The following is a 14,300-nucleotide window of genomic DNA, read 5'->3' as shown; positions in this document are numbered from 1 at the left end:
GGTTGGGGCAAGTAAGGACACAACATTCAAGCTGGATTCCGCTCTAAATTTGGATTGTGATTAAATAGTTGACACAGCATAGGTTTCTGACACAGAATGAATGTATTCAAATGAACTTAAAATTTTTGTTTTCTCTTTAATAGAGCAATTCACTATGCTGTTGAATATTAATCCTCTCAAAAAAATGTTTGAAGAAATTTTCTTTTTATTTATGAAATTTCAAATGAGAAAAATTTAACCCAATTTTTTATTCACATCCCCCTTTCCCTTATTCCAAAACTAATTTCAATTAAAATATTCTAATGGAGTTTGCAACAATTACTACTCATTTAAATACATGATGTAAAAAAACTGCTTGTTATCACTGAATGGTAAAGATTATTTAAATTTATCAGTTGGTAGTAAAAAGTGAATATACATTGTATATTGTATATAACAAAGATTTAAGTTGATTCTGGACAAAGAAAGATAACTCCAATTAAAAAAAAATCTTGCAGATATTTCTTGCTTACTATACTGGACAAAGAAAGATAACTCTTAATTAAAAAAAAATTTGCTATTTCACAATATTGTGAAATTAGATATTTCTTGCCATTGCACAATACTGTGCAATTGAAAAGACTTGCTATTGCACAATACTTAATATAATAATTTTAGATCCTGATTTGGACCAACTTGAAAACTGGGCCCATAATCAAAAATCTAAGTACATGTTTAGATTCAGCATATCAAAGAGGCCCAAGAATTTAATTTTTGTTAAAATCAAACTTAGTTTAATTTTGGACCCTTTGGACCTTAATGTAGACCAATTTTAAAACTGGACCAAAAATTAAGAATCTACATACACAGTTAGATTCGGCATATTAAAGAACCCCAATTATTCAATTTTGATGAAATCAAACAAAGTTTAATTTTGGACCCTTTGGGCCCCTTTCCTTAACTGTTGGGACCAAAACTTCCAAAATCAATACCAACCTTCCTTTTATAGTCATAAATCTTATGTTTAAATTTCATAGATTTCTATTTACTTATACTAACGCTATGGTGCGAAAACCAAGAAAAAAGCTTATTGGGTCCCTTTTTGGCCCCTAATTCCTAAACTGTTGGGACCGAAACTCCCAAAATCAATACCAACCTTCCTTTTGTGGTCATAAACATTGTGTTTAAATTTCATTGATTTCTATTTACTTTAACTAAAGTTATTGTGCGAAAACCAAGAATAATGCTTATTTGGGCCCTTTTTTGGCCCCTAATTCCTAAACTGTTGAAAATAAAACTCCCAAAATCAATCCCAACCTTTATTTTGTGGTTATAAACCTTGTGTCAAAATTTCATAGATTTCTATTAACTTAAACTAAAGTTATAGTGCGAAAACCAAGAAAATGCTTATTTGGGCCCTTTTTGGCCCCTAATTCCTAAAATGTTGGGACCAAAACTCCCAAAATCAATACCAGCCTTCCTTTTATGGTCATAAACCTTGTGTTAAAATTTCATAGATTTCTACTAACTTTTACTAAAGTTAGAGTGCGAAAACTAAAAGTATTCGAACGACGACGACGACGACGCCAACGTGATAGCAATATACGACGAAAATTTTTTCAAAATTTGCGGTCGTATAAAAACAGCAAAATTTCCTTAAAATTATCAATTCAGGGGCAGCAACCCAACAACAGGTTGTCCGATTCATCTGAAAATTTCAGGGCTGATAGATCTTGACCTGATAAACAATATTACCCACGTCAGATTTGCTCTAAATGCTTTGGTTTTTGAGTTATAAGCCAAAAACTGCATTTGACCCCTATGTTCTATTTTTAGCAATGGCGACCATGTTTGTTGATAGATCAAAACTTCGGATACAATTTACAAACTAGATACCCTAAGGAACATTCAGTTAAAGTTTGGGAGTATTTGGCCCAGTAGTTTCAGAGGAGAAGATTTTTGTAAAAGATTACTAAGATTTACGAAAAATTGTTAAAAATTGAATATAAAGGGCAATAACTCCTAAAGGGGTCAACTGACCATTTCAGTCATGTTGACTTATTTGTAAATCTTACTTTGCTGAACATTATTCCTGTTTACAGTTTATCTTTATCTATTATAATATTCAAGATAATAACCAAAAACAGCAAAATTTCCTTAAAATTACCAATTCAGGGGCAGCAACCCAACAACGGGTTGTCTGATTCATCTGAAAATTTCAGGACAGATAGATCTTGACCTGATAAACATTATTACCCAATGTCAGATTTGCTCTAAATGCTTTGGTTTTTGAGTTATAAGCCAAAAACTGCATTTGACCCCTATGTTCTATTTTTAGCAATGGCGACCATGTTTGTTGATAGATCAAAACTTCGGATACAATTTATAAATTAGATACCCTAAGGAACATTCAGTTAAAGTTTGAAAGTATTTGGCCCAGTAGTTTCAGAGGAGAAGATTCTTGAAATAGTTTACGACGACAGACGACGACGACAGACGACGGACGACGACGGACGCCAAGTGATGGCATAAGCTCACTTGTCCCTTCGGGACAGGTGAGCTAAAAAAAGAGTTACGGGCCCTTGAATTTTGCGCCTTCAACAAAATCCTGGGGAGAACACTGCTACTTTTTTAAGATAGCTGACTGTGATAGTCATTAACTGTATGTTGTTTGAAGTGGATACTGGCTCCATGTCATGTTTTTTCAGTGGTACAAAATTTCAAAATCATAACATAAAGGGCTAAGCATAGTCAAACCATGAACTGCTTTAAGCATAGTTAATTGCATTTTTATTTGTCAGCAAAAGTGTCCACTTACATATTAAAGTTAAATCTATTTTACCTTTGATAAATCTCTAAAATTATTTGGTTGACTTAAATCCAGTTCCTCTGATTCATAGTTGACGATTACCCAGGGAAAAACTGGATACTGGTTCAAATCGTTATATGTTCTACCTGTAAATAGAAAATAAACCAGTCATTTCAAGAGGGATGGAGAGGTTTTCTTAAAATCTTATTGAAAAACAGAGTAAAATTATTTAGATTTTTTTTTTATTGCAAACCATTTCATGAGAATTATGAATTTCTTTGATGTATAACTCTTTCCACAGTTCTTTTATTTGTATTTACAATTTCCTTCTAGAAACAATTCATTTAAAAGATGGGACTAATGTTTGGCATGTTGTGTTTTTTTGTAGGTATACATATACTGAAGAAAGCATTTTTATTGAAGTTATAAAAGTTATATGAATATTTTGTTTCACTTCTCAATTCTCTTGACACAATTTGTTATTTTATTTGTAATGAGCTCTCTTTGGGATTGCATAAAAAATTTGAGTTATACACTGCTTAAACTAAAGACTTTATTCGAAGTCAATGTGTCCTTGGACAATAAGTGGAAGTAAAATTTGTTTGCATTCAACTTTAAGACATCACCTTTACAATGTCTGTCAGTTTTTTACTATGATTAAACAAAAATTAATCATGCTATTAGTAAGAATAAATAATGATAATGCTAACCAGCTATAGTATTAAGGTACATTAAATAGTCGAAATTGGAAATTTCTCTTCGTTGCCATTTCTGCATCATACTGGACAATTTAAACAGCTGCTTGCCTGAGGCTAAGGACATTCTCCTACAAAATATTTATATAAAACAGTTTAAATACACAGGTTTATACAGGATAATTTAACATTAAAATAAATTTTTTTCAACTCAGGTGTTTGCAAGGTGATATCAGTTTCAGATATATTGGTAAGATTTCCATGAACATGATGAATTCTGTGTTTTATTGGTTATGTGCTAAGAACCAATTTGATGAGTCAAACCCTTTCTAACGGATTTTATGTTTGTTTTGTTGTGTTGCTATACCAATGTTCCAGCTCAGGAAATGTTGGACTACTGTCCCTTTTTTATATGCTTAGTCTCAGCGTGAGAGTCCTGTTAGTCTGTGGGCGTCCAATGTTGTTTGCGATAATTTTTTCAGTATCATAATTCAGGACCTTGATTTTCTCTTTTTGACCATTTCAAATTTTGTGATCCTTTTGCTTTTTATTGTTTACCCTTAAAATATGTTAAAATTTTTATCTTTGATCTTTCGTGGATCATACCAGATTTCCTTGCTTTTTTTAATGTTTTATACAGAAGTTCTACAAACATCATTAAAAATATTGATTGTTTTATAGATGTGTTTTATCAATTCTAATTTCAAATACTTAAAGGTGGGAAAATGTATATTCCAATGTTAATCCCTTTTAATATGAGGTGTAGAAATTGTTTCAACCAACGACATACAAGATAGTCCTGGAAAACAAACTATGCTTACCTGGCTTGAGGAAGACCATATTTCACCCCAACTCCCACTCGAGGTAATGCATTGATAACTTTTTTAAGAGTTGCATGATCAGGAAAGGAAAACAAAACAGCAGCTAAAATAAAATAAATAGAGAAAATTATTTATCAAGTCATCAAAGAGAATTATAAATCTTCTTTTTAACAAAACCTTTAATATTGATATTCAGTTTGAGAGTGAATAAATTCAGTATCACACCCCTACTTGGCTTAAATGTTTTAAAATAAGACCAGTTAATTAGTCAGCATAGAGAATGTAAACATGGCTTTACAGCATTCAAAAATAAAGAGGAGGGCCATTTTGTAACAATATAATTTTCAATTTCAATTAGGTTGAAGCATTAGACACAGGCGTAATGATTGGTTGTAACATAAAAACATAGAGGTCTAAATTTGTAAGTTTTAGGATTTGTCTCCCTTAAATGTAAGACAAAATACAACTTTAATAAGTCAAATATTGTTAAGCAAGAAATAATTGACCAGAATAAAAAAAATGCAAATATGGACTCCTACAAGTCGATAAGTTACCAAAATTGGTCAACTTCAAGACCCACGCATATTTATAACCAGATGCTCCGCAGGGCGTAGCTTTATACGACCGCAGAGGTTGAACCCTGAACGGTTGGGGCAAGTATGGACACAACATTCAAGCTGGATTCCGCTCTAAATTTGGATTGTGATTAAATAGTTGACACAGCATAGGTTTCTGACACAGAATAAATGTATTCAAATGAACTTAAAATTTTTGTTTTCTCTTAGAGCAATTCACTATGCTGTTGAATATTAATCCTCTCAAAAAAATGTTTGAAGAAATTTTCTTTTTATTTATGAAATTTCAAATGAGAAAAATTTAACCCAATTTTTTATTCACATCCCCCTTTCCCTTATTCCAAAACTAATTTCAATTAAAATATTCTAATGGAGTTTGCAACAATTACTACTCATTTAAATACATGATGTAAAAAAACTGCTTGTTATCACTGAATGGTAAAGATTATTTAAATTTATCAGTTGGTAGTAAAAAGTGAATATACATTGTATATTGTATATAACAAAGATTTAAGTTGATTCTGGACAAAGAAAGATAACTCAAATTAAAAAAAATTCTTGCAGATATTTCTTGCTTACTATACTGGACAAAGAAAGATAACTCTTGATTAAAAAAAAATTTGCTATTTCACAATATTGTGAAATTAGATATTTCTTGCCATTGCACAATACTGTGCAATTGAAAAGACTTGCTATTGCACAATACTTAATATAATAATTTTAGATCCTGATTTGGACCAACTTGAAAACTGGGCCCATAATCAAAAATCTAAGTACATGTTTAGATTCAGCATATCAAAGAGGCCCAAGAATTTATTTTTTGTTAAAATCAAACTTAGTTTAATTTTGGACCCTTTGCACTTTAATTTAGACCAATTTTAAAACTGGACCAAAAATTAAGAATCTACATACACAGTTAGATTTGGCATATCAAAGAACCCCAATTATTCAATTTTTGATGAAATCAAACAATGTTTAATTTTGGACCCCGATTTGGGCCAACTTGAAAACTGGGCCAATAATAAAAAATCTAAGTACATTTTTAGATTCAGCATATCAAAGAACCCCAAGGTTTCAATTTTTGTTAAAATCAAACTAAGTTTAATTTTGGACCCTTTGGACCTTAATGTAGACCAATTTGAAAACTGGACCAAAAATTAAGAATCTACATACACAGTTAGATTCGGCATATTAAAGAACCCCAATTATTCAATTTTGATGAAATCAAACAAAGTTTAATTTTGGACCCTTTGGGCCCCTTTTTCCTTAACTGTTGGGACCAAAACTTCCAAAATCAATACCAACCTTCCTTTTATAGTCATAAACCTTGTGTTTAAATTTCATAGATTTCTATTCACTTATACTAACGCTATGGTGCGAAAACCAAGAAAAATGCTTCTATGGGTCCCTTTTTGGCCCCTAATTCCTAAACTGTTGGGACCGAAACTCCCAAAATCAATACCAACCTTCCTTTTGTGGTCATAAACATTGTGTTTAAATTTCATTGATTTCTATTTACTTTAACTAAAGTTATTGTGCGAAAACCAAGAATAATGCTTATTTGGGCCCTTTTTTGGCCCCTAATTCCTAAACTGTTGAAAATAAAACTCCCAAAATCAATCCCAACCTTTATTTTGTGGTTATAAACCTTGTGTCAAAATTTCATAGATTTCTATTAACTTAAACTAAAGTTATAGTGCGAAAACCAAGAAAATGCTTATTTGGGCCCTTTTTGGCCCCTAATTCCTAAAATGTTGGGACCAAAACTCCCAAAATCAATACCAGCCTTCCTTTTATGGTCATAAACCTTGTGTTAAAATTTCATAGATTTCTATTCACTTTTACTAAAGTTAGAGTGCGAAAACTAAAAGTATTCGGACGACGACGACGACGACGACGACGACGACGACGACGACGACGACGACGACGACGACGACGCCAACGTGATAGCAATATACGACGAAAATTTTTTCAAAATTTGCGGTCGTATAAAAAGGCTATGCATCTAAATCAATTAAGGACAACATTGAAAGCCAATGCTTTGTCTTCTAAAGAAAAATATGAATGAGAGTCTAAAAAATTGGAGATAATGATAATTAACCTTTAATACAATGCAACCACCTTGAGCCACCATTTAAAGAGGTAAAATATCTGTGTTTAGTAAGGATGGTCAATTAGATAATTAAATATAGATAGTGCAAGTCCTTGTGAACTCTCATACAAGTTGTTGCTGTCATAGGTGGTGTACTTTGGCCATCAAGTCAAATTAAGTTTTTTCATCAACATAAATAGACCTAAACAAGTCTGTCATTTTGTGACTTTATAGATAAGTCTAAAATTGAAAACAAATTTTTATAATAAATACATGTTTTGACTTCTTTAAGTCAAAAACAGAAATCGACTTGTTTATGTCTGAGCTCTGACTGTACAAAGTCTATTGAAAAGATGATATTCGTTGAACATTTGATCTCGTGGTTACACTGTACCCACAAAATCCACGAAAATTGGTATCCAACTTATAATAATGTTGATAATTTGCACCAATGAATTCTTTGATAAGATAAATGAACAAACAAAATACATATTCAATATTATTAAGCTTTATCATATTTCCACTTACTTCTATTGGCCATGAAAATTTCAATGGCAACATTTTGTAGTAGATAAAGTCTTGAAAAGATTGCACGGACCTCATTGAAATGCCACCTTCCATGTACATACTCAATGTAATTCAACACCTGAAATGAATTTATGGAGGGATATTATTATATTATTATAAAAGTCTTTTAAGAAATATTGCAAATAGTTCCAAAAAAGAATCTGATGATAAAATTTGTCCATTTCTTTCAATGAATCTAAACTATCACATAATAATTTGTTAATGTAAAATATTTATCACATATCTAAAAGTTCACTTAACTTGAGGATGTTACTAAATACTTGAAATATCAACATTTTAAAATATATGAGAAATGAGTAAAACAAATTGTTATAAATAATACAATATAAATATTTCTAATTAATCAATTTCAAAATAGGTGGAAAGCTGGAAAGAAATCTTGATTAATATCATAATAAGATAATTTCATATCAATATATAAGTAAACAGACAAGACATGTTCATCAATATCAAATACAATATAAGACATGTTCAATATCATAATATAATTTTAAGATATTATGTTTGGCTTGCATCAGTATAAACATGATAAACATTTCAATGACTTGACTTTATTTGTCAGTGGATTTTGCTACAACTGCATGATTATCATGCAATTGAATATATATTCAAAAGAAATGAAGTACATGTATTACAAGAGAGACCTTCATTTGTATACTGATGCAAAACAAAACAGTATAAAACAAAATGAGACAATACAGGGACAAAACAGACATGACAAACATACAAACACTTCATTTAAATATTCAAATAAACAATTCTTATCATGAAATACACTCAATATAAGGATTATGAAATGATGTATTTTAATTTGTATTCCATTATTTCACCATTTGGCAAATACAATCACGATAAAAATAGATTTATACATTACATAAGGACTGGAGGAATTAACTTGAATCTGTCATATCTGAAAGTAAACAAATAAGACAAAATTAAAATAAGAGAGATACATCTTAAATTAAACATTACACTTTTTCAAAATTATTAGTGCATTTGTTTCTAACCTGAAATTTTGTCATCGCTGACTATCGTTTAGTAAATGTTAAGCTGATAGAAACAAATACATCGTTTAATGAACTTTATCGACCTCGCGTAGTCAGACAGAAATAGATTACACTCATGCACTGTAAACAAACAGGTAAAAGTGCAGGAAATAAAATAATCAGGACTTTGCGAAAACAACATGTGCTCGTAATTACTTAAACGACAGATGCAGAAACAAATTTATCGTATACATGTCTCAATGATAAACGATCAACAACTATTTTGCACATACATCGTTTATGTGAACGATGTCAATGTGACCAAAAAATGAAAGAAATAAATGGATTAAACGACTACATGCGTAATCGTTTAGGTTAGAAACAAATGCGCTCTAAAAGAAAAAGAGTCCTGGATAGGTGGCGCTGTTGTCAATCAGCTGTTTTGAAAGAAGCTCCGTATATTTTCGTAAAATTCATATATATTGAGGAATTATTCAGTAGTGAAAAGATCAACATAGACTTATTACAGTTTTAAAAACATTTTGCAGCCGTTATTACAAACACTTTCAGTAAATTTAGTGGAAAAAACATTGATCGAAGTGAACTTGTATGGAAAGCGTCCATGGCAACCGGCCAAATGCTAAACTAGATAACTGAGGAAGTATTCATTGTTTGAACATTTTTTTAAAGGATAGGAGGAATATATTTCAGAAGAATAATGCGGTAAGATTAGATTTACATACTTTTTTGAACAAACGTAATCGGATTAAACCAAAAAAACATTCGTTGTTTACAAACATTAATTATGACGTCACATATTCAAAATGGCAGCCCCCATGAAATATGTTGAGAAGAAGTAAAAGAAACGGGAAACCAAAAGATTTCTTCAGCCCAAAGGCACCAAAACAGGTAAAAAACAAAATAAACAAAACTGTGACCCCAACACAAACACCTACAAAAATAAAAGATACAGATATTGAACCCATACTTAAAGAATATGACATTTGCATTGGATGCGGTCAACATAAATGCTCATCTGAAACAGACTGGATAGAATGTGATGACTGTAGATGCTGGTGGCATTGTAACTGTGCTGGAATTAGTAATAGAGATTCAAATAAGTACAGTGAAACTTCTCAAAACCGGCCGCCCGTCGGACCACGGGATTCGGCCGGTTTTCAGGGGTGGCCGGTTTAATGAATTTGAAATTAACAAGAGTTACTTCCCTTCAATATAAGAGTTACTTCCCTTCAATATAAGAGTTACTTCCCTTCAATATGTGTGCATTTGTTTTTTTTACCATGTATTGTACCTCAATCATAAAGTTTGTTTTGTTGTGTAAATTTAGCTTTGTATTCTAAATTGATTATGAAATAAATATTAAAACATCATTTGTATCTTTATTATTTTTTATTTTGCAGGAATAACAAATAAAATGCAACTATATAACAAAACAATTTTAATATCAATATGTCATATTATTGAAAATTTAAAGCACCGCTCATCGGTACCATACGATGTACATATCAATTTTCATAAGCATTACATACACATTAAATCATCACACCTCAAACTAATAACACATCCTTTAAATAAACTGAAAAGGTTTAATATATTGCAATATATTATTCTAACAACTTACCATTTAATTGCAAAAGTCACAGTCAGTGATTAATTTTTATAATTTGCCTAAATTTTTTAAATGATCAAATAAAGTAGCCAAGCTTAAACATTTAATGATAATTAACTTTCATCATTGATTAGCCTGGGTGAAAATCAAAATCTCTCAACCGATAATTTATTTGGGTATTGATTTGACATTGACAGGTGAACACTACTCAGTGGTCATGCAGGTGTCTAATTGACCGGATTAACTTGTTTGTTTATATAACAGTATTATATATGGACTAATGATTACAAATGAGAAGGCCGGTTTTATGAGGTGATATTTTATTGATTTTGATTACACAAATACACAAATAACGGCCGGTATCCGGTTTAAAGGGGTGGCCGGTTTTATAAGGTTACCTGACCGTTTATTTACATACACGCCGGCCGGGACTTGCGGTTTTGGCCGGTATGAAGGGAGAACCGGTATTAAGAGGGACCGGTTTAGAGAAGTTTCACTGTATACAACTTTCAGAATAAAATTTAAATGTGCATTTTGTGTCATCAAACAAAACCACATAATCCAAAGGGCTAAAAGAATAACAGAGAATCATTTAACTGTAAATATAGAATTAAACAAGGTACAAAAAGAAGAACCAAAGACAGAAGACATAAAGAAAACCAAGTCTGTTGAAAGTGACAAACAATCAGAAAAAGAAATAAAAAAAAAAACTACAAAAAGGATTGAAAAAACCGATCCAAACCTTATATTAGTTATAGACAATATAGAAAATCAAGAAATATTTTCAAGCAGTAAAGAAATAAGAAAAGAGCTCTGTACCCTAGAAAAGAGAGCAGAAAAGGTCAAACTAGCTTACAAATTACCACTTGGTGGAATAGCCTTACACTTTGAAAAGAAAGAGGATTTGACAGAATTTAAAACCTATAATACAGAAAAAATATTTGGGAAAGACAGTAATATACATCTTCCAGCGTCTATAAGACCACACAGAGAATCAATTGGATTCATTCGTTATATACCTATACACAAAAATATCAAAGATATTAAAAGCCAAATCGAAAAACAAACAACAGCACAAATAACAAAGGTAACCAGAATTAGATATTGGGATACTAAAAAACCTATGCCAATTGTAAAGATAGAATTTGACACTCCACACGACTTAAGACAAACCTTAAACCAAGAACTTCATAATTTATCATATGGGAACAACACTATTTTTGTGGAGAAAAGAAGAAACTATAGATTTATTCGCTGTTTTAAGTGTCAACATCTTGGTCATTCTTCTAATCAATGTAAATCTGATAGCTGTTGTAACAACTGTGGCTTTGAAAGTTGCAAGGAACAGTACTGTACTAAACCATCCCAATGTTGTAACTGTGGAGGGTCTCACAAATCATCATCATCAAAATGTCCAGAATTCATTAGAATTGTCAATCAAAGAAAATTTAGAAACACCATTTAAACAGAAACATACCATAATATATTTAATCACCATGAGACTGTTATTTATCAATGCACAATCATTTAAAACTGCAGTGGAATTAAAAGATATTGTAAGAAATTATGATATAGATATTTTATGCATCAATGAAACATTTGAATCAAAACAAAATCCATTGAAATTTGAAAACTGGCAAATTTTTAGTTCACCACGACCAGATAAATCAAGAGGAGGATCGGCAATATGCATCAAGCCAAATTTGGAATTTGTGGCAGAAAGAAGACAACAATATGAAAACTATGATTTCGAAATGGTCTGTCTGGAAATAAAAGACCAACAAAATAAGAAGATAAACTTATGGGTGCCATATATTACCCCAGAAAATACAGAACATATGAAGAAATTATGTTCAGAAATTAATAAACAGAAGCTGGAAAATTTGGTAATTCTAGGAGATCTCAATGCAAAATCATTTGAATGGAACAACAAAACAGAAAACAAACATGGAGAACTTTTGGAAGAATGTATGACAAAAACAAGTTTAATTTGTGTAAATGATGGACAAGCAACACGTAGAAATTGTGACAGTATTATAGACCTAGCCCTAATTTCACAGAACATTTATAATATTGTGGAAGAGTGTTCAACACTAACACATGAATAGGTTACATCAGACCACATTTGTATAATGTTAGATTTGAATATGGGAAGTAAAAAGGGAAATTCAATGACAAGCAATAATGATGAAGAAAATTGGAATATAAGGAAATGCAATTGGGAAGAGTGGAAGGAAACCACAGAAGAATATTTCAAAGATATGCTTTTGAAAGATGATGACTCTTTGGAAGTATGGTATGAATGTTTTGAAAGTTGTATGACAGCATGTATGGAACAGGTAATACCGAAATATAAATATCATCAAAATAGACCAAAAGTTAAACATCCTGTATGGTGGAATGAAGATGTAAAGTTAGCAAAAAAAGAGTTAAACAAGGCACAGAGACATTTTAAAGAACGAAGTATCCCTCAAAATTTTAATAAAATAATAGATGCGGAAAAGAACTTAGAAGTAATCAAAGATAAAGCCCAAAATGAATGGTCAACAACACTATGTGACGTGATAGGATCAGGAAAAACACCAAAGGAAAGATGGGGAGCTTTCAAAAAATTAACCAAGAAAACCTCAGACAACAAGGTACTTCCTTTCATAAAATATGATGGCAATGTAATTTTCGAGGAGAAAGAAAAGTCAAAGGAATTGGAAAAAGTATTTTTCGGAGGAAAACACCTAGACCCAAGAAAATTTGACAACAAGTTTTATGAGGAAACAACTAAAGAATACATCAACATAACATTAGATAGTGACAACCAAGAAATGGATGATGACAAATATAACCAAAGTATTACCATGGATGAATTGGAAGGATCCATCTTCAGACTAAAGAAAGAAACTGCACCAGGACCAGATGGATTTTTTCCAGAGCTGTTTATTAATGCTGGAAAAGAATTTTTAGACAAATTATTAGAAATTATGAACAGATCATGGGAAGAAGGAATACTTCCACAAAATTGGAAAATGGCAAATGTAAAATTTTTGAAGAAAGCACACAAACTTAGTTACAATAACCCTTCAGCATACCGGCCAATTAGTTTAACTAGTGTAGTATCCAAACTGATGGAAAGAATAGTTCTATACAGAATAGAAGAATATGTTGAAACCAACAACATCATTGATAATGAACAGGAAGGATTTAGACAATACAGATCAACAGTCAATGCTTTATTGTCACTCATCCAATCAATATATGGGGGATTCAACAAGAAAATGATTACGCTTGCTTTGTTCATTGATTTTGAAAAAGCCTATGACAAAAGCCTATGACAGTGTATGGCGAGAAGGACTATTAGTAAAACTTTATCAATATGGAATCAAAGGAAAAATCTGGAATTGGGTTCATTCTTTTTTAAATAACCGTGAAGCAGTAATCAACATCAACAACACAAAAGGAGAACTATTTAAAACACATACAGGATTACCACAAGGTTCAGTCTTATCCCCTATTTTGTTCAACATCTTTATAGCAGATATTTTTCAGACCGTTCTGGCACAGAAATGTAAATTTGCAGATGATGCAACCATATGGCACACAGGTGAGGACATCAATATTCTACAACAAGATCTTCAAACAGATATTGACAAGGTGAATGAATGGAGCAACAAATGGAGAATGAAAGTGAGTGTAGAAAAAACAGAATATTGTATTTTCAGTAAAAGTATACAAAATACTACATCCGTTCTACTTAAGCTTGGTAATGGAACTTTAAAACACAACAACAATCCTAAAATTCTTGGAGTTACAGTTGACCAAAAACTGACTTTCAATACTCATATAGATAAAGGCAGATTTTACAATAAGAAGGAATTATTGTTTTTTTGTATCCATCAAAAAAGCAATTGCTGAAACTGTGAAACAGACTGTGTAATGGAGTAATGCATTATGTTATTGAATAAAATGTGTCTTTCTGAGTAAATAAAAATAAAAATTACTCTGTGCTTGTGTTTTTTGTTAGAATTAGAGGGTTTTCAATTTCAAAATATTGGACATGGAATAGACATCATGACCTACTTTACTGACATCCAGCTTATTTGGAGTGGAATTTTGAAGTATTATTTATAAGTT

General features: G+C 31.3%; 1 protein-coding gene across 8 annotated transcripts in view; it reads right to left on the bottom strand.

Moving 5' to 3' along the window:
- The window catches only part of LOC134696397 (neurobeachin-like), a 261,592-nt gene that overhangs the window by 23,862 nt on the left and 223,430 nt on the right, over window positions 1-14,300 (bottom strand). For all 8 annotated transcript variants that reach the window (XM_063558157.1, XM_063558151.1, XM_063558153.1 and 5 more), the window contains 4 exons: window positions 7,500-7,617; window positions 4,305-4,407; window positions 3,499-3,614; window positions 2,822-2,934 (listed from right to left, as the gene is read on the bottom strand). In XM_063558157.1, coding sequence (XP_063414227.1) covers window positions 2,822-2,934; window positions 3,499-3,614; window positions 4,305-4,407; window positions 7,500-7,617 — 450 coding nt within the window. The remainder of the gene's footprint in view (window positions 1-2,821; window positions 2,935-3,498; window positions 3,615-4,304; window positions 4,408-7,499; window positions 7,618-14,300) is intronic.

Source organism: Mytilus trossulus, chromosome 14 (assembly GCF_036588685.1).
Source record: "Mytilus trossulus isolate FHL-02 chromosome 14, PNRI_Mtr1.1.1.hap1, whole genome shotgun sequence".
Lineage (NCBI taxonomy): Eukaryota > Metazoa > Mollusca > Bivalvia > Mytilida > Mytilidae > Mytilus > Mytilus trossulus.
Note: the sequence above shows the minus strand (reverse complement) of the source record. Positions and strands in the feature narration are given on the sequence as shown.